The 23371-nt window shown below is 40.1% G+C and overlaps 1 protein-coding gene across 11 annotated transcripts in view; it reads left to right on the forward strand.

Moving 5' to 3' along the window:
- dock10 (dedicator of cytokinesis 10) overlaps positions 1-23371 on the forward strand; it is a 71654-nt gene that overhangs the window by 12451 nt on the left and 35832 nt on the right. For 3 of the 11 annotated variants that reach the window (XM_074642057.1, XM_074642056.1, XM_074642051.1), the window contains exons 1-2: positions 10279-10577; positions 20058-20183. In XM_074642057.1, coding sequence (XP_074498158.1) covers positions 10419-10577; positions 20058-20183 — 285 coding nt within the window. In that variant the 5' untranslated portion in view covers positions 10279-10418. Of the gene's footprint in view, positions 1-10278; positions 10578-16634; positions 16881-20057; positions 20184-23371 lie in introns of those variants that run through there. The other 8 variants (XM_074642058.1, XM_074642059.1, XM_074642048.1 and 5 more) reach the window with 7 other exon arrangements.

Genomic DNA, 23371 nt, shown 5'->3' on the forward strand with positions numbered 1-23371 from the left:
GACTGAATGATTTATTGCAAACTAGGCATTCTGGTGGTCTTTTTCTTCACTGCGAGGGTGTAGATTGGGGGCTGGCATAAAGTCTTATGATTTATGTTTCACTGTTCATAACCATAGTAGATATATAACCATAGCATCCATTGTGCTGGCATGTGTTTCTGTCTGCATTAAAGTAAATATTGGCTTGGGCCTGGTTTAGGATGAATATGGCAGGTTCAGAGTGAGGACACATTTTTCAAGCGAACAGAGTTACAGGAAACATCAATCATTTAAGGATAATTGCACGAGGAGTAGTTACAGTTTCTGAGTGTCAGAGGCTTCGTCAGACATACAGTGGACGTAGAGGAGAGTATTTCATAGTTTGACTTGGCCAGCGTGAAGGAGTACGTGGACTGTCTCATTGGTTCTTACCTGGACAGGAAACAGGAGAGGCCTTACAGCTGCGTATACGGCCCAGATAAGATCACAGAGAAACAACAGACATTGGCAGCACCGAGAGAGAAATCATGACTACTGTGCTTGAGTGGTATTTATTATGTCGCTGCAGCGCTCTTTCCGGTAATATCAGGTTTTGATGAACAGATTAATACCGGAAAAAAGGGCCTTTTTTTCTGTTTATAATTAATGTTCTCTCTCTTGGATGGAAAAATCACAAAAAACTCTGCTTGCTGCTATTACCTTAAAGCTCCCCCGTAGCATGAGCTGACTTTACAACAACAACATAAAAGCACTGAATCCATTTTTAATAGTATACCCCTGTTACCGCACAAACCAAAAAAAGCTTTACTGCCTCATGAAGGATGGATATTATCTGCAAATATTTATTGCAGAGCGCATAAGAAGCCGGTGACCTCAGCCGTCTCTGCTTGACTGCTGAGGCCCGAGTCGGGACGGGAGGAGGGGGGGAGGAAACAGCAGGGAGATATGGAGAGATGCCACGTGGGAGAGTGAATTAATGAGGCACCAGCTCTGTGACAGTACAGTAGCTGTGTGTGTGTTTCTGCTGCTTTTGCTGCTGAATGGATGCTAAATAATGCCAGTGCTTCTGCTTTCTCACTGGCCACATTCTTTATGAATGCCAGTGGGAAAACGAAAACAGGCAGGTAGACAGGTAAAAACTGTAGTTTTATTGTTATTACCGCCATTAAGTTCAAGCTAAAGTGTTCCACAGAGTAGATCAAGGAACAATAACATACTTGCAACATCACAATGTAGAAGTCTAGCATGTGTCTCACATTGTTTTATATTAGATGTTTGTCACCTCACCTGAAACAAGAAACCACCTCCAATAATATCATATCATATATCATATCAAACTAATCTACTGTACGTTCATAAAATAAAATATAACATTTAGGGAAAAGGAGCAGATGGTATGCATTTAATGAGAATGACTATTAATCTACTAATTAACTTAACCACAAGACGAGATGTATCAACATCTGGGTGGTTACCACCTCGGCGATTCCTGAAATCCCCTGATGTTGAATGTAAACCCATTTCTGACATGTACAGTGTCACACTTATATTTCATATGAGTTCATGAATTATGCAATAAACAAACTCCTGTGGTGTAAATACATAGAAAACATGTTCATCCACTTGCTGACCTCTGACCTGTCAGCCTGACCTCTAACCTCTGACCTCTGACCCCCAGTCCAGTCCAAGGTCTGAGAGACCTCCGGGAGTAAGAAAGTGGCGTAAGAAAATATCGAAAATATAGAGTATCGCGAATTTATGTTTTGTGATACGGTATCGACTCTTAAAAACACCGCATCGATTATTAATTAAAGTGGAAACTGCTTCTAGTGATCAATTTGACCCAGACAGACGTGATCACTATAATAAGCGGTTTCCACTGTAATAGTTTACATGCAAAGATTAACTCAGTCAAAACTTTATTTTATTTGCAAAGAGATGCATCCTCTCAGTGTCTGTGCCCTCGCGAAATAGAGCTCTGATGTTGGATGTTACAGGGACTGTGATAGATGCAGATGCAGATCCCACTGTTCTGATTGCATTCAAAAGTAACTTTTTTTTACTATGATATAGCGGTGCATTCTTTATACTTGACAGTTTCCCTCCTCGATATAAAAAAGAATCACAATATATCACCTTTCTTACAGTATCACAATATATTGAATCGTAACCTCTGCATCATGATACCTATCGTATCGCCAGATTCTTACCAATTACACAGCCCTGCTTCCAATTTCTCTTCTCTTGATTACGTACCATTTAAAGCAGTTACAGGCTCTATTTGACCTATTATGCTGCCTGATTGTTATTATAAAGATATGCACAGATGAACCTGTGTGTATGTGTGTGCGTGTGTGCGTGTGTGTGTGTGTGTGTGTGTGCGTGTGCGTGTGCGTGTGTGTGTATCTGCATTTTCCACTGAAATGTTGGAAAAAGTAGAAATACTGTGAAGAAAAGAGTTCTTTGGAGGATAGGTAAGATGGATGGACAGGAAAAAAGGTGAGGTTGATTGTTGTTGGGGGTGGGTTTTTAAGACGGAGGTGAGTCTAAGGAGAATGAGTGGAAATTTTTAACAATGCCCCCCCCCTTCCCGGCAGTTGCTACTCACCAACTTCCCCTCTCTTCCCCATCTCCCCTCTCTCGCTCCCTCCCCCAACATCCCTCCTGCCTCGGGACTTTAGTTCTCAGTTAAAGACATTTTAATAGCTTCCTTTTCTAAACAAGCCAGCTGCCAGAGGACCAGATAGTATCTTTGGCACAGAGCGCCTCCTGGAGGTCACTCATTAAAGACGTGGCAGCGAGGGCAACTGCTACACAGAGGTGTGGAGACTGGCAACCCTCTCATCCTCCACTCAGCCTGCTGTGTCCAGTTCTCAGCACTAGATGGCAATGGCAGTGTGCTGTGGCTCTGAACTCTGCTCTTCCTGTTAACACCTTCAGGGAAAGAGCTCAAGAGACAGATAGTCGTCAGGTTCACAACATGGTCTCGTTACAGTAAGGTTGTACAAATACATCATGGTTTTTTAATCATATTTGCAATTGCATTCTCACATGAAAATATTTCTGTAGTGTTTGTATTAGTAGGGCGATCCGTCGCATCAACCCAAGTGCTTCTAATTTCCTCCATTATTAGCAAGACAACTTTGCATCACGTGACAGGCAGGCACCGGCAGAGGAGACAGAAACAAAAACAAATGTGTGGCAGAGAAAGACAGAAGAGTGACACGGTGAAAGCAAAAGCTCTGGAGGAGCAACAAAATCAAGACCAAAATGAGTCAGAATCGAGAAAACCCCTCCAGTTCAAACAGAAGTGTTGTGTTTGAACGGGAAAAAAAGTCTTACATCTCTCGCTCTGTGAAACCTTTTTCAGATACAAGTATGGCAGTTAAAAGAACATAGCCTACTTTCCAAGCACTATTTTTGCCACAGCCGCAGCACAGCAGGGTAACGCCACAACCACCTTAATCAACATCACAAAATACAATATGATGAAGCACTTAAGGCCATGAAAATGACCAGAAAATATCTGCCATCTGACCACAAAAACATCTGACAAATTACAGGTACAGATACAGGTACAGTACTTACTATATGATTTTTTTTATTGATTTCCTCGAATCACTTCTTTGCAAGATTGTTATTTTATCTTGAATCATGCAGGATGGATTTATACCTGATGCTCAGTTTAGACCTCAGTCTGTCTTCCTGTTTGTGCAAGAGTGTTGCATCCGCAAGCTGAGGTTTTACTGAGAACAGCACATCAGGATGATATCGAGACAATATTACCTTAACCGGCAACGCTGGAGAGTAAGAAACAATAATCACTGCAAATGCATAGAGGCATCTTAAGCTGCAAATTCAAGTCTTCTGAGCAATTGGAGAAACATACTGGTCATTTGATGAAGTTCATTCGACCCAACAAATCAGATCAAAACGTAAAAAAGCAGTAAAGTTCCTAAGAAAATGAGCCCAGATTAAGTTCATCTGAAAGTTTGTTCCTCCTGACTGTATTTTCCTTCTTCTGCTCAGTACTTTTCCCTTTTTTTTTTACTCCAGTCAGAGAACTTTCTCCATCTCTGCAGCCCGTCAGAGAGAAACCCTGAGTGAGAATAGGGGGGTAGCTTCAGCCAGAAGGAGGTTGACCCCGTGTCCCTCTTGCTGCTCTGTGACTGCCAGGGGCCAAACCGTAGTTTGCTGAGAACCCGGCACCCCATGAGTGACAGCATCCTTCCTGTTGTGGTCACCATGGGAACAGGAGAGTGTTTTCCCAAGTAAACTCAGTGGAGCTGTGCACCACATCAAACGCCGCTGCCATGAGTCAGCCTCCAGCGCTACAGGGAACCTAACTATAGCAGAGCTGACTGCTTACAAGGCAGTGTGCAGCGTGTGGTTTCCTACTCGGCCCAGTTGGCTAGAGGCATTTGAAGTCAGTAAAACGGCTTGTGTTTGTCTTTTGTCTAAATAGTCAACCTACACGTGTATGCAGAACGCACACGGACGCATTAAACTCCTGCAGATCTAGTGTACATAACCGCCACTTTGTCACAATCAGTGTTGTTCAGCAGAGAAACAGAAGGATTACAGAGGCTGAGGCCGCACAGCTGGAAAACATTAACTCTATAAATGATGGCAGCACACCGCCACATACACCCCAATGATGTCATCCTTTACAGAGGTTCAGACTTACACACCGCTTAGGCTCGGTCACACAAGGAGGACACATACTCAGGCATACTGTAGGTCCAAACAATAGCTTTATATTCAAACGCTTTATTGTACTGGTCCATATATGATTCTTAATAATATCATAGAAAGGAGGTGATATGTAACAGTTTTTTTTTTCTGGGATGTTTCCTATTATATAATTTGGAAAAACCGCAAACATATTTAACTGGTAAAATTGGTAAATAACTGCTACGGTCTTTAAATCTGTAAGAAAAAAAAAGCAATGCTATAAAGCAATGCAAAACTATAAAGTCTCTCTTCATGTTTTGCTCTTTAAAATTAAACTTAAATATAAAATAAATGATTAGCAATGACTAGCTTATAAAATATGTTGCGTTGTTGTAAATTACCAAAGTAGCTCCTCCTCGACCAGCTAACATGGAAATGCTGCTTACACGTCAATATATATGTAAGAATAACGACTACTTTGAGTCAAGTGAAATGGAGTATTTTTATATTATTATGGTATTATGGTATTGTTACTTTTACATAAAGTAAGTAAATGATTGAAATACTTGTTGGAAATTACAGGAACAAATATGGACAATAATATACATTCAATCATTAATCTATAGCCTATTTATTAATGTGACCAAATGGATCTAGGGTAAGCTTTTTCAAATCATTAAAACGTTTTTTCTCAGAAATATATCTGGAAATTTACAGCTTCTTAAAAACTCAACTATGCTCTTTTGTTATCTTTGTAACTTCTATATCATTTCCTTATTCTTTCCCCTGATGTCATAGTCAAAATAGCAGGTACTTACCAATTGAGCAATTTCTCCATTTCCTCAAACAAATAGCACCATTTTACACTGTACTTTCCAGGGAACATCTGCGAAATAACACTTACATATCTGTTGCTTTATAGGAAATTATTTGGAAAATAAATGACCCATGAAATAAAGCACTACCAAAGATAGTGTTTGGCACTTATTATGCGTCAAAGGGAGTTCAGAAATTGGATATTTGAGTTACAGATGATGAATTGAGAAGAACTAGGGAGTGACAGAGGAATAAATGAACTAAAGAGCAGATTATTCTGTCTCATTGTGTGCATGGTGGTACGGATGTTTGTGGTTTTGTCCGGGGATGTGAGACTATCCTTGTAGAGATTTGTTCTCCCATTTCATTGTGTGATTTATTTATTCTGCTAACCGACTCTAGCTAAAGGACAGGTGTCCTGGGAGCTGAGATGCTTTTACCATCTCCATGTCTGTGTCTCCAACCACAAAGAGGGCGTGTCGGTTTCCTCCTTCCCCTTCCATGGAAGTGCGACGGCCTCATCACTTATTCAACACTCGCCACCTCATTCGCTGAGAGTTGCCTCGGGTGTTTTGCTTTAAATTCCCCTCGCCTTTTCCTTGAGGTGAAGTGAATCAATTACAAAATGCAGAGAGGAATGTAACTATTGTGGCTTTCCTCAATTAACCCCCTGCGCTGGCTCTGCGTAAAGACGGCACTGTTTTATTAATGGGAGAAGTGCAGAGAATTTAGATTTAATTGATGGCTACAGTACAACATATAACATCAACGGTGAAAGACTCACAGCATGATTGTGGTGTATTCACGACTGATCTTATGACATAGTACACTTAAACCAACAGACTGCACCTCTCCTAATCAAATATCAGAATGTTTCCTTTACTCTTAAATGCACATTTGTTTTGCATTTGTGCGTGAAATGTGGGAGTAAAACTACTAAATCTTGCCATTGAGTATTGCGATAAGATTTATTGCAATATATTATTTTTTCCAAATGCAAATTATGCAGTTTGTCAACATCTGTTTCATCTAATAAGATACAGTTTTCATTCACATATCTTAAGGTCAAAGGTCAAGGGACCCCTTTGAAAGTGGCCAGTTTTTTCTCGCCAAAATGTAGCGTAACTTTGGGGCGTTATTTATCTCTTAAGTTCTTCCCGAAAAACTAACGTGACATGTTTGGTACCAATCGATTTCTTCGTTTTTTTCTAGTTTCATATGATACGAGTATCTTCACTGTAGTTTAAAGACTGAGCCCACTACAACCTCTGAAAGACAGCTGAGCTGAGCGACTGATTATTAAGCGGTTAATAGTTTATATAAGAAAAGATTGATACTTGACGTCCGTGTATTGATGCAATATTGCTACGCAAAATATTGCAATACTATGCCGTATCGATTTTTTCCCCCCACCCCTAATAATATGTGTAGACAGACAATTTAATTAAAAAAAAATATCATAAATGCCACATCAACATCAGTTATATTCTACAATTTAACGTGCTTTTTAAACGATCTTATCTTGTCATCCTCTCTTGTAAATGTTTGCATGTCACAGATAATGGAAACATTCAGTGATCAGTTTAGATCTTGACGAACATTTGGATGGAAACGTACTCCAAGCAGCCAGCGTGGTGATATAATCTGTGTTTGAAGTCTGAATGTGAAGGCAGACAGAGAGTGAATGAGAGCACAACTACCAAGCTACAGTAGCAGTGTTACATGGGGACTTTGCTGGCGACTACGGGGCATGTCTGTGTGGGCACATTTGCATGACAGGACCATTGTGGAGGCCTGGCATGCAAACAAAGCCCATCTTTTCTGTGTGTTTTAGCCGCTGCTATCAGGCATGTTGCACTGAAGAGCTTTTAGTGAGAAGTAATGGTTTTTGGAGGCGTTGGGTGGGGTGGTGGGACTGATGATGGTGGGTGCGGTTAATGTTTCTCTACTTTGAACTGGACATTATGCACTGTCATCTCCTACTCAGGGGGGCACATTAATATTTGCACACTTTGTGGGAGAGAAGTAGCAATTCCAACCGTGCATATGCTTATCGGTGTCTTTCTGTGTGTGTTGCGCTGTTTATATTTAGCTATGTAAAGCATTATAATGAGCATTTATGTGGGTGGGGGGTGGGATTCTCTGTCACACTGACGTGGACACTAATGACCTTAATCATGACCTAACAACATCACCATGGTTACCTCCTACCCTCTGCAGGGAGCGGAGGGTGTGCAAATGTCATTGCCTAATGCCTATACATTATGTGTCACCTGATTACAGGTCTACTGACAGCCGTTGAAAACAATGATTACAGTCGGGCTAAATCTGTATTATAAGTAGAATATGTAAAACCTTCCCTCAGATGACCCTAAGCGTGGGTAACTAGCTGTTTCTTTTGTTTAACTTAATATGTATATTCGTTCTGTTTCTTCTATCATTGTTTATGTCACCTCTCATCATGTATATGCAGGCTCGTCGCTGTCATGTGAAAGCCATGTATCTCCAAAACATGAACTTATCATAAGCTAAGAAAAAAGCCCTGTTTTTATCATTGTGACAATGGGTTTTCAGCCAGTTCAATAAATTGTACAATTTTCTTAATGCTTTCAATTTTGGAGATTATGTTATGTCTAGGTCAGTCGATTAAAATATATAATCACGATTAATCACATGATTGTCCATAGTTAATTGTAATTAATCGCAAATTAATCAATTTTTTTATCTGTTCAAAATGTACCTTAAATGGAGATTTTGTCAAGTATTTAATACTCTTATCAACATGGGAGTGAGCAAATATGCTTGCTTTATGTAAACATATGTATATATTTATTATTGTAAATCAATTAACAACACAAAACAATGACAAATATTATCCAGAAACCCTCACAGGTACTGCATTTAGCATAAAAAATGCTCAAATCATAACATGGCAAACTGCAGCCCAACAGGCAACAACAGCTGTCAGTGTGTCAGTGTGCTGACTTGACTATGACTTGCCCCAAACTGCATGTGATTATCATAAAGTGGGCATGTCTGTAAAGGGGAGACTCGTGGGTACCCATAGAACTATATATATATAAATATATAATATATATATAATATAAAATATTGATTATGTTAATGCATTAAAGAAATTAGTGGCATTAAAACGAATTTGCTTTAACGCGTTATTATCGTGTTAACTTTGACAGCCGTATAGTTTTTAAATTGTACATGCTTTCAATTTTGGAGATTATTTTATGTCACATTGCACCAATAAAAAATAAAAAAATGACAAAGTGTTACATGCATTGAGGTGCAGATTCTCAACATAGTTTCTAGATGTCGGTTCCATGAAAACTCTGTGTTGAAGTTAACAGGAAAAATCTCCTAACTTCTCTCTTTTTATACAGACAATGAATTATTAAATTGTTTTATTTTTATTTTAGTTATTTTCACTTCCTCTTATATGTGCCTTGGTGGTGATTTTGACAACCATTGTCCCATAGAGGAAATATTAAGGCTTATAAGAGAAGTATGCTTTGGGCAGTGTTTGATGGATTGACTGGTTGTCACATTCAGTTTGTTGTGCTTGTTGGCCTCGTCTCGCTCCACCTCCTCCCCCATTAACCAAATTACATTGAATTCCAGTGACTAACAAAGACGGCAAAGAACAGTTAACCAAAATCCAGGCTTCAAAGCGTCTCTTCAGAAGCCTTTGGGTGACAAAACTGGTCCATAGTTTTTTAAAAATCTATGTTTTGGACAACCTCTGCAAGTTCTGCAAGTACAACTGGCAAGGAATAAAAGGGGGGATTTTATAATGAGAAGAATTTCAAATTGCTGCAAAACACATGAAACCATTTTGTTCTCTGAATGCATATTTCTTCTTTCCATCTGGCCACACACAGTGAAAATGGAACATGAAGAATAAAGCAAGACCAGATGTTACGGTGACATGAGAACAATTAGAGTGGTTAAAGTGATTGTCGTTGGCATTTAGAGACATCAGAACTGATGTAATGGAATTTTATAGTTGAAGTACATGTTTTAGATTGAACCAAAAGCCCAGCCAGTGTCCTGTTGCCTGTCTGTGCTGAACCAAAGTCACGGGAATTTCACATGTTAGCTCTACACGCTTCATCTGTAAAGCCGCCCACTCCCCACTTTCCATCCACTTTCCGTTCAATAGCGTCTCTCACCACTCCCCAACACTCTCCCTGGAGCTGCACACACACTCTGCCAACCTCCACTCTGGAACATTAACTGAATTTACTGTATCAAACACATGCATGTGCAAAAACACACTTTTTTTTCAAAAAAGCTACAGTTTATTTGACCAAATCAGAGTGCGGGACAGCGTGTCTGCGCTTTACGTGCTGTCTTTAGTGCACAAACCGCAAAATGCACAAACACAGCCAGCAGAACTGCGACTTTAAAGGACTGGTGTGATTGGGAGAAAAATGCTGAGGGGAGACTGCTGCTGCAGAATGAAAATCAGAAACATTATGTATGTGCATGCGTGCATGCAGCAGCTGGTTCTGGTCAGCTGACAGCTATTGCAGACTGTGATTTGTTGGGTGAGCTGGGCTGGGCTGGACCGTGCACAGCTGCTGTTAGTGTGTGTGTGTGTGTTAGAGGAAGAGAGAGAGAGAGGGAAAGAGCGAGAGAGCCATGTAAGGCTGCCAGTGTGTAAGCTCAGCAACATTAGGAGCTGGAGACGGGAGTAGAGCAGTGCAGGAAAGAAACAGAAAGCTTGAAAAGCTGGTTGAATTGAAGCGAGACAGGGGAGGGCAGCACCACTGGCTGGACCAGGGGCTGACTGGACTGGACTGAACTGGACTGTGTCATCAGGGCAGACACTTGAGCTCAGGTTGATTTGGGATTAACAAGGAACCTCAGTTCAAGTGAAGCCTATACACTGCTGGACGGGATTAGGCTGGACCAGGAGTCAACTGCAGTGGATTATGGGTTGTTCGGCCAGCGTGGTACTGCTCCTACGTTCAGTGGGCGGGGCCGACTGCGGTCATATGTGTTCACGACAGGACAAGATGTCATTGGATGCTGCCACTCCCACCCTGGAGGGTTACACCACCACCCGCTCACCTCTGACCATCATTGTAATGGTAACCAACACTACTGCACCTCCAACTCATTCACTTTCCACCTGATGCATGTGTTGGCAGGTATAGAGGGGACTACAGCATGTGGGTATGGAGTAACTGTGTGCACAGTGGCATCATATTTGAATTTGCATGAGTGTTTATTTTCGTGCATTTTAATTGCAATGATGGATGGATGTTCTGAGCCAAAAGGTAAAGGCTATTTTTTACCATGTGTATAAACTTTCTTTTCTTAATTTTGGCATTCTGTTTTGTTTTCTCTACATCTCGTCAACTTTTTTTGCAGCCACTTTGTTTTTCTCTGTTGCTGAGGTTGATGTATGATCGATGATTGAGGCCTGGTGGTTTCCCTTCACAGCTGAGAGACAGAAGGACGGAAATGGAGGGAGGAGAATAAAGAGGGGGGGATGGTGGGGTCAGACTTGAGGAATCTAGTTTCTGTGGGAAAAATTCTGCTTGTTCGGCATATGGTCACCAGAGAAGATGATAAAAATAGCTATTCAAACAGAACCATGAATAAAATGGTGGATGAGAGTGAGTGAATGAATGACTGGATGAAAGAAGTGATGAATGAATTACTTCAAAGTGCATGTTTTCACTTTTCTTTTCAGTACAGTCGGTACATCTGTTTGGTATCTGTATCCACTAGTGTTGGCCAGATTTTTGTATTCCCAGAAAGACCCTGGTTTCTGTAAACCCTGTGGAAAAAAATGTTATAGATTTGGCAGGGTGGGATCTTTACACTCGCCCCTTCTGTTTCCCCTTTCTTTCTTTCCCTCCATAAACCTTCTGGTGTCGGTTTTTCTGGTCTGTGTGGCAGATAATAGTTTACACTGCAAAGTCATGTTTGCCTGCTGATTCTTGTACTGTAAGTATAATAGCATGTGTTGATATATTCAGGCCAGGCTGCACTAGAAACTAGTGCACCAGCTTTGCCTTTTGCTGATCATTTTTAGCACGAGATATTTCCATGTCAGAGTAAGAGATTCATCAGCACTAAAACAATGCCAAAGTTTCTACACTTTTCCAGGCTTAAAAATGGCTTGAAAGACTTTATTCCAAAATGCAGTCATGTTGGTCACCTTTTTAAAAAAATAAATAAATAAATAAGATGGCATTGTTCGGAATGACAGCCGGTTCCTGCAGCACCATTTCATGCTTAAAGACAGCGGTCCGATGTGTGATTCACACAGTTGTCCAGGCCAGATTTTTTTCAAGTTTCAAAAGGTTTTGTGACATATATAGCATTAGATGATCATATAGGGAATCAAGTTGCTGGTTATCTAGCAAAAAAGTACAGCCGTGTGTCATCTGCATAAAATATGACCAAGCGGCATCATGCAGACGGAGAAAAGTAAAGGCCCAAGTATTGAACCCTGGTGAACTCCAAAGGTCAAATGCAGCTTTGATGATCTTGTTAAATTTCTATTTTGAAGATGAAACCAATTTAAAACGGACTCTGAGATTTATACTCGTTGTTTAATATGTTCAATTAATTGATTGATCAGTTGTGTCAACTAGAAAGCTGTGATCTAAAAGAGCTAAAACTGCCAGTTGCCAGTAGTAAGTCATTCATAACTCATATGTGCCATCTACTAATTATGGTCAGGAAACTTCTTGAAAGGTTTTTTTGTGGTCATGAAACTGATCACACGATCATCTACTTTGGTCAATAGAAATGTTTGGAAATTGGTCTTCAGTTCTTCAACACTGTTTGATCAAGAGAGGGTTTATTCAAAAGCGGTTCAATATTTTCAGTTTTAAACTGAGCAAGTTCTTCCAGAAATTTAAATGAAAAACAATCTATTCTTTTTAATAAAAATAATGAAAATGGACCTCACTATAAAGTGCCACATTTCTCATGTTTAAACACTTTTTGAATGTTTAGGAAGGAGGTGGGTTTCGACGGAAATGGTGACACAGATGTGCCATGGGAATTTCAAAATAAAGGTGTATCTTAAAGATGTATTCACTTTGCATCGATGATCCTGGATTGATATATCGTTACACCCCTACCACTGTATTGTGGTAGGGGTCTTGTTCATAACTGTCAGGATAAAAGATAAAACTGTTAAAAAAGACTTATATAAGGCATTTGGCTGGGAGGATGTCAAAAGAGGCTTTTTGCAACCATGGCTTCCATCAAGGGCTCTCTAAAGTATAGGGATGTTAGGGGAAAGCAAAGCGTCTAACACATGCTAAACAAGACGTTGTCCCCTATAGCTGTCAGACGTGCAGTACACCCCCTTTACCTCCCTCCATCTCGCCCTACAAGCTTGACACCCTGTCACTGACACTGTGGTCAGGGAAAGAATGCAAATCCTCCAGTCTCTCTCTGGACACTGTCAGTCCTCCTCGGTGGTGTTGACCTCTTGAGTGGCATTCGATAATGTGTTACTGGTTGGTTAATTGGTCGTTGACAATATGTGTGATTTGGGGAATTATTGGTCCATTCACTGCGGACGGAGGGCTGATTATGTTTTTTGCAGAATAACCTTCACACAGCTGAATGGACGGACTGAAATAGACGTGTTAAGTTGACAGCCACCACAAAAAACTGTGCGGTGTGTGTTTTGGAAGAAGGCAAGAAAGTTAGAAAAAAGGTTCATTCTCTCTTCACCGCTACTCAACACGTCAAATTGGCCTTACAAAAGCAAATTTTTCATCAGAGGAGCGACTTCTCTTAGAAGTATGAATCCCCATTAGTCCCACTGTGTCTCTCCCCAGACCTTGCATTGCTCTAATGACGTAAAGCAGATGCCTTCTGTCTGGTTTCGTCTCCTCTCTGCTGTCCCAGTTGTCCCCCTATCTCCCCCCTTCCGTCTCTCCCTCATACTCCCTATCAATCTTTCACACTCTTTCACTTCTTCCAGACTCCCCCTCTCTCTGTTTTTGTCACACTTTCCTCACATCTTTCCTTTACCAGGATGATAAGCCCTTAAAATCTGTGCTTGAGGATGACGCAGACCAGCTTGTGTGCGTGACGTGCAAAGAGTTCAACCCCGTGATTTCGCTCCATCTTTGTCTTAATCATCTCCCAACTTTGATTTATTCTGCTCTTCTTTTTATCTTCTGGCCAATTCAGAGCACCCCGCCCCTCCGTCTCTCTCTGTCTCACTCTCTTGTTCACAGTTATGCTGGAGGAAAGCCACGCTGTGAGCCACCAGTCTAGTGCTCTATTTGTGCCCTCCACACAGCTGTAGTTTACCAACATCAACACCCACTCTATCTCACCCCTGCTAAGAGGGAGGGCAGGAGAGAAACAGAGGAGACTGAAGGAGAGATGTTAAAAGGGATGTTTAATAGGTTGAGAACAAGGGATCAGGGAAGAGACAGAGAGAATCAAAGGAAGAAGAAATAAAGGAGTGCGCTGCTGAGGATGTTTGATGAAATGAGGAAGCGAGAGAGGAGAGGAGGGGAGGAGAGGGAGGGATGGAGGCAGCTGCAGAGCAGAGGACGGATGGAGGGAGGGAAAGAAGAGGAGGGAGGTTGAGCTGCAGACGTTAAATGGGTTTGAAGGAGTGCAGCGCTAAGAGCGTAATTATGATTTACTGTCTCAGATACAAAACATCAAAGAGTTATTAACGGTTATTAAATAAGGACAACATACAGTAGATTATGATTAATGCTTTACTTAGAAATGTCTCGCCCTGGTAGACTTGCAGGTTGTTGTTTCACTCTCTCTCTCATGACCATCAGAGTTGCAGTCATGAGACAAAATGTAGTGTTTTCCTCTAATGAATCACAAAGTCTCATAAATAGCAAGATGCTGGCTAAAAGCGAAACAGATGACAGACCTTTGCATTTCACATGCAACTTCCATTCCATGTGAAACAGTTTTTCCACTTAAACCTCAAAATTGGCCGTCACTTCACACCACTTGGCCAAAACCAACTGCCATTAACGCATGTGAGTTCCAGATAATAAAACATATAGCTTACTATATGCGCTACTACACTTAACAGGAGAGTGTGAAGAGTAATGAGCACCTGCAGATTTTGTGTGTTAAAAAGATTATCCTTATTCACATTGTAAAGTTTTACATTTCCTCTTCTAATTAATCACAAATGTTTTAAAGGCTCAGTGCACACAAAGACTAAAAAACAACAACTCATTTAGCTCTTGTGGCATCCGTCCAACTATGCAGATAGTTCTGGGTTTCTTATTATGTTTTCAGGTTGTCCGCCCGTCTGTTCATCCTACCCATTCTCGTGAACTCAAGGATTAACTGATTCAATTTTGGTGGTCAAAGGTCACGCTTGCCTCACGTCTGTCCCATTCTCGTGAAAGCGATAACTTAGGAACGCCTGGAGCGACATCTACTTGGACTCAAGGACGAACCGATTCAATTTTCGTGTTTAAATGTCAAGGTTACTGTGACCTCACAGAAATGTCTAATAGGATAAAATGATGAAGTGATACCATTTTGAACAGACATGGATGTAAACTGCAACCTGACTGGTTGGCGGAAGCATACAACCGCATGGCGGTTATTGTAGTTTGCTCAGTTTTGACATATGTACCTGAGATTTCCGCCTCCCTTTCAATACAATTGAGATGAAAGGATTTTATGTATGGTGCTCACAGCATTAACAATTGATTACATTACATTCATGTGTCTTTTAGTGGTGTAAGAAAATATTGAATATCGTAATATTGTGTTTTGTGATACTGTAGCGATTTTTAATTAATAGTTTACTTGCAAAGATTAACCCAGTTGCTAAGAGATGCACCCTCTCAGTGCAGATCCCACTGTTCTGATTGCATAAAAAATATATATAGAGTATATGGTGTTGTGTTCTTTATACATTGACAGTTTTCTTGAAATATATCACTTTGCATACAGTATTATAATATATTGAATCATAACCTCTATATCATGATACGTATGGTATTGTCAGATTCTTGTCAATACACAGCCCAATGTCTTTCCAGACACAGCGTCCGATATAGTCTGGATAATCCACAGACGTTGCTGTAAACACTTTACTCTATGGGAACTGTTTCCTATAGGCCCTACAGTTTATGAAAACAGTGGACAGTGTAATCTGTAGAGTGAAACAAGGACACTATTTCTAGAAAGAGATGCTGGTGTTGATTTTTTTAACTATTATTTTTCAATGCTGTGAGCACCACGAATGAAATTCCATTCACCTCCATTGCATCGGTGTAGAGGCATACAATTCAGACACCCCATTACAAAAAAAACGTAGGTGATATAATGTTTTCTTTTGGAATATGGGTGAATTGACCCTTTAAAGTGGGATAATGCAGTACATTGATTTCCCTGCGTCATGTAATCCATTAGCGCTCCCAAAAGGCCTCATGGCAGCACCTTATGTAATGTGTTAACAGCAGGCACTGTATACCATTTTGTTGTATCATCATGAGTTGTTTCCTCTTGTACAGATCTCTGTTCTGCTATGAGGTTTAATCTAGGGGAAGTGGGTGTATGTGGGTGCAAACAGGCAAATACAGATACAATTGTTATTTTGTATTTATTTTGTGTTGTGTGCATTTACTTAAACGGGAACATGCATCAGTGAATACCACTGTATGTTTTTGATTTTGTACATGTCTTTTTATATATAGCTATACATTGTCTTGCAGATGGTGTCAGGGCAGGTTAGCTTTAGAGCAGGAAGTTGATGGTTTGCAGGCTAGTAAGTTTATACTGTATGTGTGTTTGTTTGTGATTGATGCATTTGGACAGAGGAAGATAAGACGCTGAGAGTTTGACTTTGAGTGTGTGTGTGAGTACATGATAGTGTTTAACTGTAGAGAGGGGTTGTCTGTTTGTATGGTTAGTAATGTGGAGTGTAAATAAATATATGTCTGTAAGCTGTTACCCTTAATTTGAACAGGACAGATAATAGTGTCTTTCTGAATTGTCAGAAATCGAAAGACATGATGTATAGAAACAGGAGCATCTGACTGGTTAGTTTCTCGTTTTGGAGGGGATTTTCAGCGGGCGTGTGTGGTTGCATGTGTGTGTGTATGTGTGTGTTGGACACCAAACATCAACTTCCTCTACATCCACGTGCACAAACTCAAAAACCCTCCCAGTGTTAGTTCTCCTTCTGATAGAGCACATGCCTTCGATATGCGTTTTGCTTAGTTCGCTTTTAATTTAGCTTTAACCTTTTTTTCTCTCTCTCTGGACGTTCTGCTGCTTTTTCTGTGTGTGTAATATTGTTACACACTTACTACTTGATTCTGCTCGCAATGAGCTTCAGGAGCAAAATCACCTTCAGGAGGAAAATAAAGAGCAAACGAGTGCGATCGGATTTCGCCCGGCTGAGTATTGTATGTATTTGAACGTCACTTTCACGCTGCATTTTACAACTCTCAGCTATTTGTTGACTATCACATGGCTGCAGTTTACTATCAGTGACTTACACGTGTTTATATGCTGTGAATCATAGTCATAGTTGTGATTTATACAGCCTTAATGACCACAGTCATTGTGGCCATTATACTGTAATATATAATGTGTTTAATGATATTTGTGTGCTTCATTTACTTCCTCCGTGGAAGGTTTGTTTGTTACACTACATTGAGCAAGGCACTGTGACAGGAAGAGTCAGATAGAGGAGATTAAATGATGTGTGTATTAATGATGCACACCTATAGGCAGAGCTAATGCTACGTTAGTGTATCTGACAGACGTCAGCTCGTGAGGGGAAAGCCACAGACTTTTCTCTGAAACATTAACTCTGACGTCACATGGGTCAGAGTGGAGACACGGCATACGAAAACATCAAGCTCGACCTAAACGCCTGCCTTTTGCTTTCCTCTGTCATTTTTCTGTTTGAATCTCATGTCATTTACTTGCTAGTGATTGGTGTTCAGAAAAGCAAATTTTGTTTACCCATTAGTTCTTCAACTAATGGCTATTTTCATTATTGATTATTCTATAGAGGATTTTTTTTATTCATTGATTAATTGTTTGTCAGAAAGTAGTACAAAAATGCCTATCACTATTTCTCAGAGCTCAAGTTGACATGAGCGGCTTGTTTTGGCCGACCAAAAGATGTTTACTTTAGAGATGCATGATGGTGAATTTTGGCCAATATTTTCCAACTCATTTTGGCCGATGCCGAAATACGCACTAACACACATATTTTTTTCCACCTAATTGCAGAGAACGTCGAGTCTCTCCTGTAGTGGAATAAACGTATTACTATGCCTTAACTGTTATCGTGACGGCCTACTGGCAGATGCAGACATATAATACAATGCTTTTCAAAATGTACACATTCACTGGGCAAAATAAGAAAACTACTTCCACTTAGGTTTCATGTAAAACATGCCATATTTATTTTTATTTTAGGCTACATGTTCAAACAAAACTGAAAAATTCATCCTACTTTTAACAGACTTGGATGATGCAGTACTTGAGAGTAGAAAGTCCCCAAAAAAACAGGCACAACCCGGTTAAATGTGACCTATTTCGCAAGTTGCAGAACATACTGTACCTCCACACTGCTGACATATTTGTTTTTGCACCGGCTTTGTCAACAGTTTGTGTCACATGCACATACGCGTCATCTCATCGGGCTGTAATATCAGAGGAAATGTTCTGGCCGATGCCGATCACATGCCGATATCATCGTGCATCCCTAGTTTAATTTACAGTGATATGAAACAGGGAAAAGCAACATTTGTGAAGCTAAATGCTGCGCATGTGTTGCATTTTTGCCTAATTAATTTAATTGATTGATCAATTATTATGATTGTTGACAATCATTTTTGGCTAATCAATTAATCAATGTCCTTATTATTGAAAAAGCCAGTATTTAATACAGCTTTACAAGTTTGACATGGAACAAAAAACTAGAAAACAACACTGTAGATTAACTTTGGAGTATGAATACTACATGGGGGTAAATATTAACAGTATACAGTATGGGTGGTAAGGGCAGTAGTACTTAGACAGATGGCTTTACTAAAACATAGATCACCTTGGGTTGAGTTACATTCTTTCCTCTCTCCTTGGTTGTGCACCAAGAGGCCTGTTGTGACTGTTAGGGTAGCTGTGGTGGGTAGAAGCCCCGGTCTGCGCTCAATGCGTGTGAACCAAACCAGAGATCATTACTTCCTCTGCCTACCTCACCACAGCCTGCTCCAGCTCTCACTTTGCTGCCGTTGCTGCTCTGTTGCTGTTCTCTGAATGACAGAAGTTTTCTTTGAGTGAAACACACGTTTAAAATGTTGCTTTGTGTGTGTGTGTGACTCATTGATCTGTTACATAACCCTATCTCAACATAGTTTTAAAAAGAGAAAGTTAGAGTGTAATGGATTGTTTTGTGGTTTATATACTAAGCGTGTAAAATGGGATTGTGAAAACAGGCCTTCACATATAGAAGCGCCTCTTGTTGTATGTGGTGTTTCCATTTTTTGAGGTCATACAGTGTTAGTCTATGTTGTTCTGGTTGCTTATTGAAGTTCTCATTTACTGGGAAATCCAGATGTATCATGTCGACGTGTGTCCGGTTAAATGAAGATTGTATCTACTTCTGTTTTTAATCTCAGTTCATTTAAAACAACTCCACATGTGTATTTTAGGCGTTGTGTGTCTCACTTCGACCGCAGCGCTACTTCCTCTACGTTTCTTATAGGTCTTAATGATGTCATGGCAAAACACAGGAAATGTCACTATAGCTGTCATGGATACTGCTTTTAATAAAATATGCATGCTCCAAGAATAGTGTAGTTCATGAACACAACTGTATTCACACTGAGTCTTTTTTCTGCTTTCACAATATCTGGTAATAGATGTGAGATATGAAATAGAAATAACTTTTAGAAGTTCAATATCGGTGCCAATACGTTACAGTGCAGATGCCAAAACATTTTCTTCGGGCAATGTAAACAGATTTTATTTAGCAAATTTAAAGGAGCAGTGTGTAACATTTAGGGGGATCTTTTGGCAGAAATGGAATATATTATTAATAAGTATGTTTTCTTTAGAGTATAATCAACTGAAAATATGAATCGTTGTGTTTTCATTACGAGCCGTTTATATCTACATAGGGAGCGGGTCCTCTTCACGGAGCCGGCCGCCACGTTCTACAGTAGCCCAGAACGGACAAACCAAACACTGACTCTAGATAGGGCCATTGTAGTTCTCCTACACGCTTGGCACACGGGAGGAGCTTCAGTCGGTTGCAGTCTTCAACCTCACCGCGAGATGCCGCCAAATCCTACACACTGCACCTTTAAGAAAAATATGACAAAGTGCTAGCTGTATCAGTGTTAAATAAAAACATTTTCCTCAATAGAATATAAAGTTAGAAAATGTTACTCATCAGGAAATCCATTTGATCAAGCACTTGATGCCAACATTCAACACTAGACACTTTTTAACACTTATCGCATTGCATCGTAACATATCTTATTGTTTCTTATCGTTTTGTATTGAGGTTTGATACCCAACAACAAGTCAATACTGATCAAGCGTCTCTGTGTTTCCGTTTGCAGCAGGAGAAGCCGAAGCTGATCGATCCTCTCGACTATGAGACTGTCATCTCCGAACTGGGGGACGAGTTGAAGGAAGACCCTCTCAGAGACCTGCTCCTGTTCCCCGACCATGATTTCTCTGTAAGTGTAAGTGTATGTGTGCGTGTGTTTGTGTGTGTGTGTGTGTGTGTGTACGTGGGGACCTGATGGTTCAGTGGTTAATGCAGTCAGAACAAGAAGGCTCTCGGTTTAAACGTGAATCCTGGTTGACCGGCGTAGAGTCACACAACAGTCATTTTTGCATCTATGAAATGCAACACATACTGCAGGCACTATATTGTGCATATATTTCACACTCAGAATTCAGACAGTACGTACATTGTAAGGGCAGCTGCATATGTACTAAAAGTAAAAAGAAAAGGTATACGATTTGGAACACAGCCTCTGAGTATGTATGCAAGTCAACCAGAAGTTAATTTATTCCTATGGGAACTTCCGTGATCTCCGATGTGCGAAACTCCTCCTTGCATTTTTTTTTGGTTATTTGTCTCGAGTACGGTGAAAAAAATTTAATTTTTGCGGCACATTAAGGACAGACCGTATGCACTGTTTTAAAAAGTAAATTAATAACTAATTGATAAATGTAGCTCTATTTATACACTTTTTACAAGTGAAACATTTGGCGGCACATTTAGCCGTTTTGTGAAGTATTTTGTTAAAAAGACGTAGGCTATGAACCGCATGCACACATCTAGCATGCTACCAATGTTAACTAATATGTCGTCAAACTTTTCACTTCGGAAAAGTGTATAAATGTGAGTCGTCTAGTGTGTACGGGGATAAACAGACAAAATGAACTTCTCTCCCATATCTGCGGTGTCATTTCTACCCTTCCCTAGAGAGATGCATTTCCCTGCGTTGAACACGAGGTAATCCGTGTGCTACACAGATTTACAGACACGAAGCAAAAACAGTGTGGAAATGAGGCGTTCTGGGGAGTGATTTCGGACGCAGTAAAAGTCGTCAGTTCTTAATTTGACAGTGACACATTGTTGTTTAAAATGCAACGCTTATTCACGCTAAGCATGCATGTTAAGCATTGCGGCCTTTTCATTACAGTCAACAAATGATTCTCTCCGGCTCCCTTTAGCTCTTTGTTCATTAGTACTTTCATTACCGTGCTAATGCCTTTCTGCAGACGCAGATCCGCTGCACATTAAGATGACCTAATTGGCTGCTTGTAGTAAAGGGAAACGTTGGCTTGTGGAGTTGTAACTTTAATGTCTGACTCTGCTGGTTCCCAGCTCTGTCTGTGTGGCTACAACACAATCTCCTCTGATTCTCTTTGTCTCTGTGTCTCTGTGCACGAGGATGCAGCCTACAGTCAATTTCCATAATTGTAACTGAAAGTGGTTTGGCAGCGTATTGCTAGTGCACAAAAGGCATTTACTAGATCTGCTTCTTTGCCAGTTGGTTTGTGAGCTCAGCGCTCCAGCCGGCTGATTGGGTTGCATCAATCAAAGTCTGTCTGTTCACGCACAGAGATCTTTGACTTGTTTTCATTCCTATTCTGCAGAATCACTGAATATTTCTTCTTGAATATGAATGTGGACCTGAAAGATTGAACTTTGATTTTCTGTTTTATGGGTCATAAAATATACTTTATATAATTAAATCTGCATGATTCATAGGTTATGAGTTGTAGGTCTAATCAGTTCTTGGAAGGGAAATAGAGATTTGACTTGAATTATTCATCTCCACTGCCATAAAGCTGGCCAGAAACAATAGAAGAAGGAATTAAATATTACATCAATATACTGGATATGTTTTAGCATGCCCTCGAGGCTGCACGTAGACACAGCACAGCAGTGCTTCAAGCTAAATGCTAACATCAGATGCTAAGCAGGTATATTGTTTACCATGTTCAATCTTCCTAGTTTAGCGTGTTAGCATACTAACATTTGCTCATTAGAAATAAACACAAAGTACAGCTGAGGCTGATGTGAATGTCAGTGGTTGTGCGGGTGTTTAGACATAAACGGAAGTACAGTATTGGACAAAGTGAAATTTTGACCTGCCGGTGAGGCAAGATGCAAAATTGAAAGTAAAATAAAAGTGATTAGGATGCAACCTCTGGGGACCATGAATGTACTGTATGTACAAAATCCATTGTTTCAAACAGTAAGGATACCTTAGTGACTGTGTTGATACACAAAATGCAGTTTAATAGATAGATAGATTGACTTTATTGACCCCCAAAGGGAAATTGAGCTATTATAGAAGCAATTTATATAGATCACAAAAAACGTGCATCACTCACAAAAGACATGAGGTAGGTACGACAAACAATGTATTTACAAATCTCTGTATAAATGTACATACCAACTACTTTACACTAGATAGAAGAAATAAAAAAAAATACAATCAAATAGAGTTAATGATATATCTCTGCTGTGCAAATGGAAAGCAAAATATGCGTTGTGCAAATATACTGTAATATACAGATGGGTGACAAATAAAAGGAAAAACAACAACTTTGATAAGTGTATGAGTAGTGTGTTGGGCCACCACAAGCCTCCAGAACAGCTTGAATGCTCCTTGTTATAGATTCTTGGGATGAACACCATTCATCCAAGAGATGTTCCTTCATTTGGTGTTTTGATGATGGTGGTGGAGCGCACTTATTTATTCCGTTTTTTCTTTGTCATCAATCTGTACAATGCGTTTTGATTTAGAACAATGATTTAATTGTTAAACAATGTATGTGGTGTTTAGAGAAATACTTTTGGTAGCTATGATTTTTATGCCTCCGCGCCGGCGACAGCTATATCCGGACCACTCGAACGCAATATCTCTGGAACACTTGGAGGGATTTTTTTCAAATTTGGCACAAACGTCCACTTGGACTCAAGGATGAACAGATTTTGGTAGTCAAAGGTCAAGGTCACTGTGACCTTACGCCTGTCCCATTCTTGTGAAAGTGATCTCATGAACGCCTTGAGTGAATTGTATTACATCTGGCACAAACATTAACTTGGACTTAAGGATCAACTGATTGGACTTTGGTGGTCAAAGGTCACTGTGACTTCACAAAATATATTTTTGGCCATAACTCAAGAATTATGACAATTTCACTCAAATGTCTAATATGATGAAATAATGAAGTGATGATATTTTAGACATGGATGTAAACTGCAACTGGTTGGCAGAGGCGTACAACCACGAGGCGGTTATTCTAGTTTTATTACCTGTGACCCTGAACAGCGTAATTGGCTTAGAAAGTAGATATTCAGTATGGATGGATGTTTTTTCTATTGAGCCACCCAGATCCTCAC

The sequence above is a fragment of the Sebastes fasciatus genome, chromosome 7, assembly GCF_043250625.1.
Source record: "Sebastes fasciatus isolate fSebFas1 chromosome 7, fSebFas1.pri, whole genome shotgun sequence".
NCBI lineage: Eukaryota > Metazoa > Chordata > Actinopteri > Perciformes > Sebastidae > Sebastes > Sebastes fasciatus.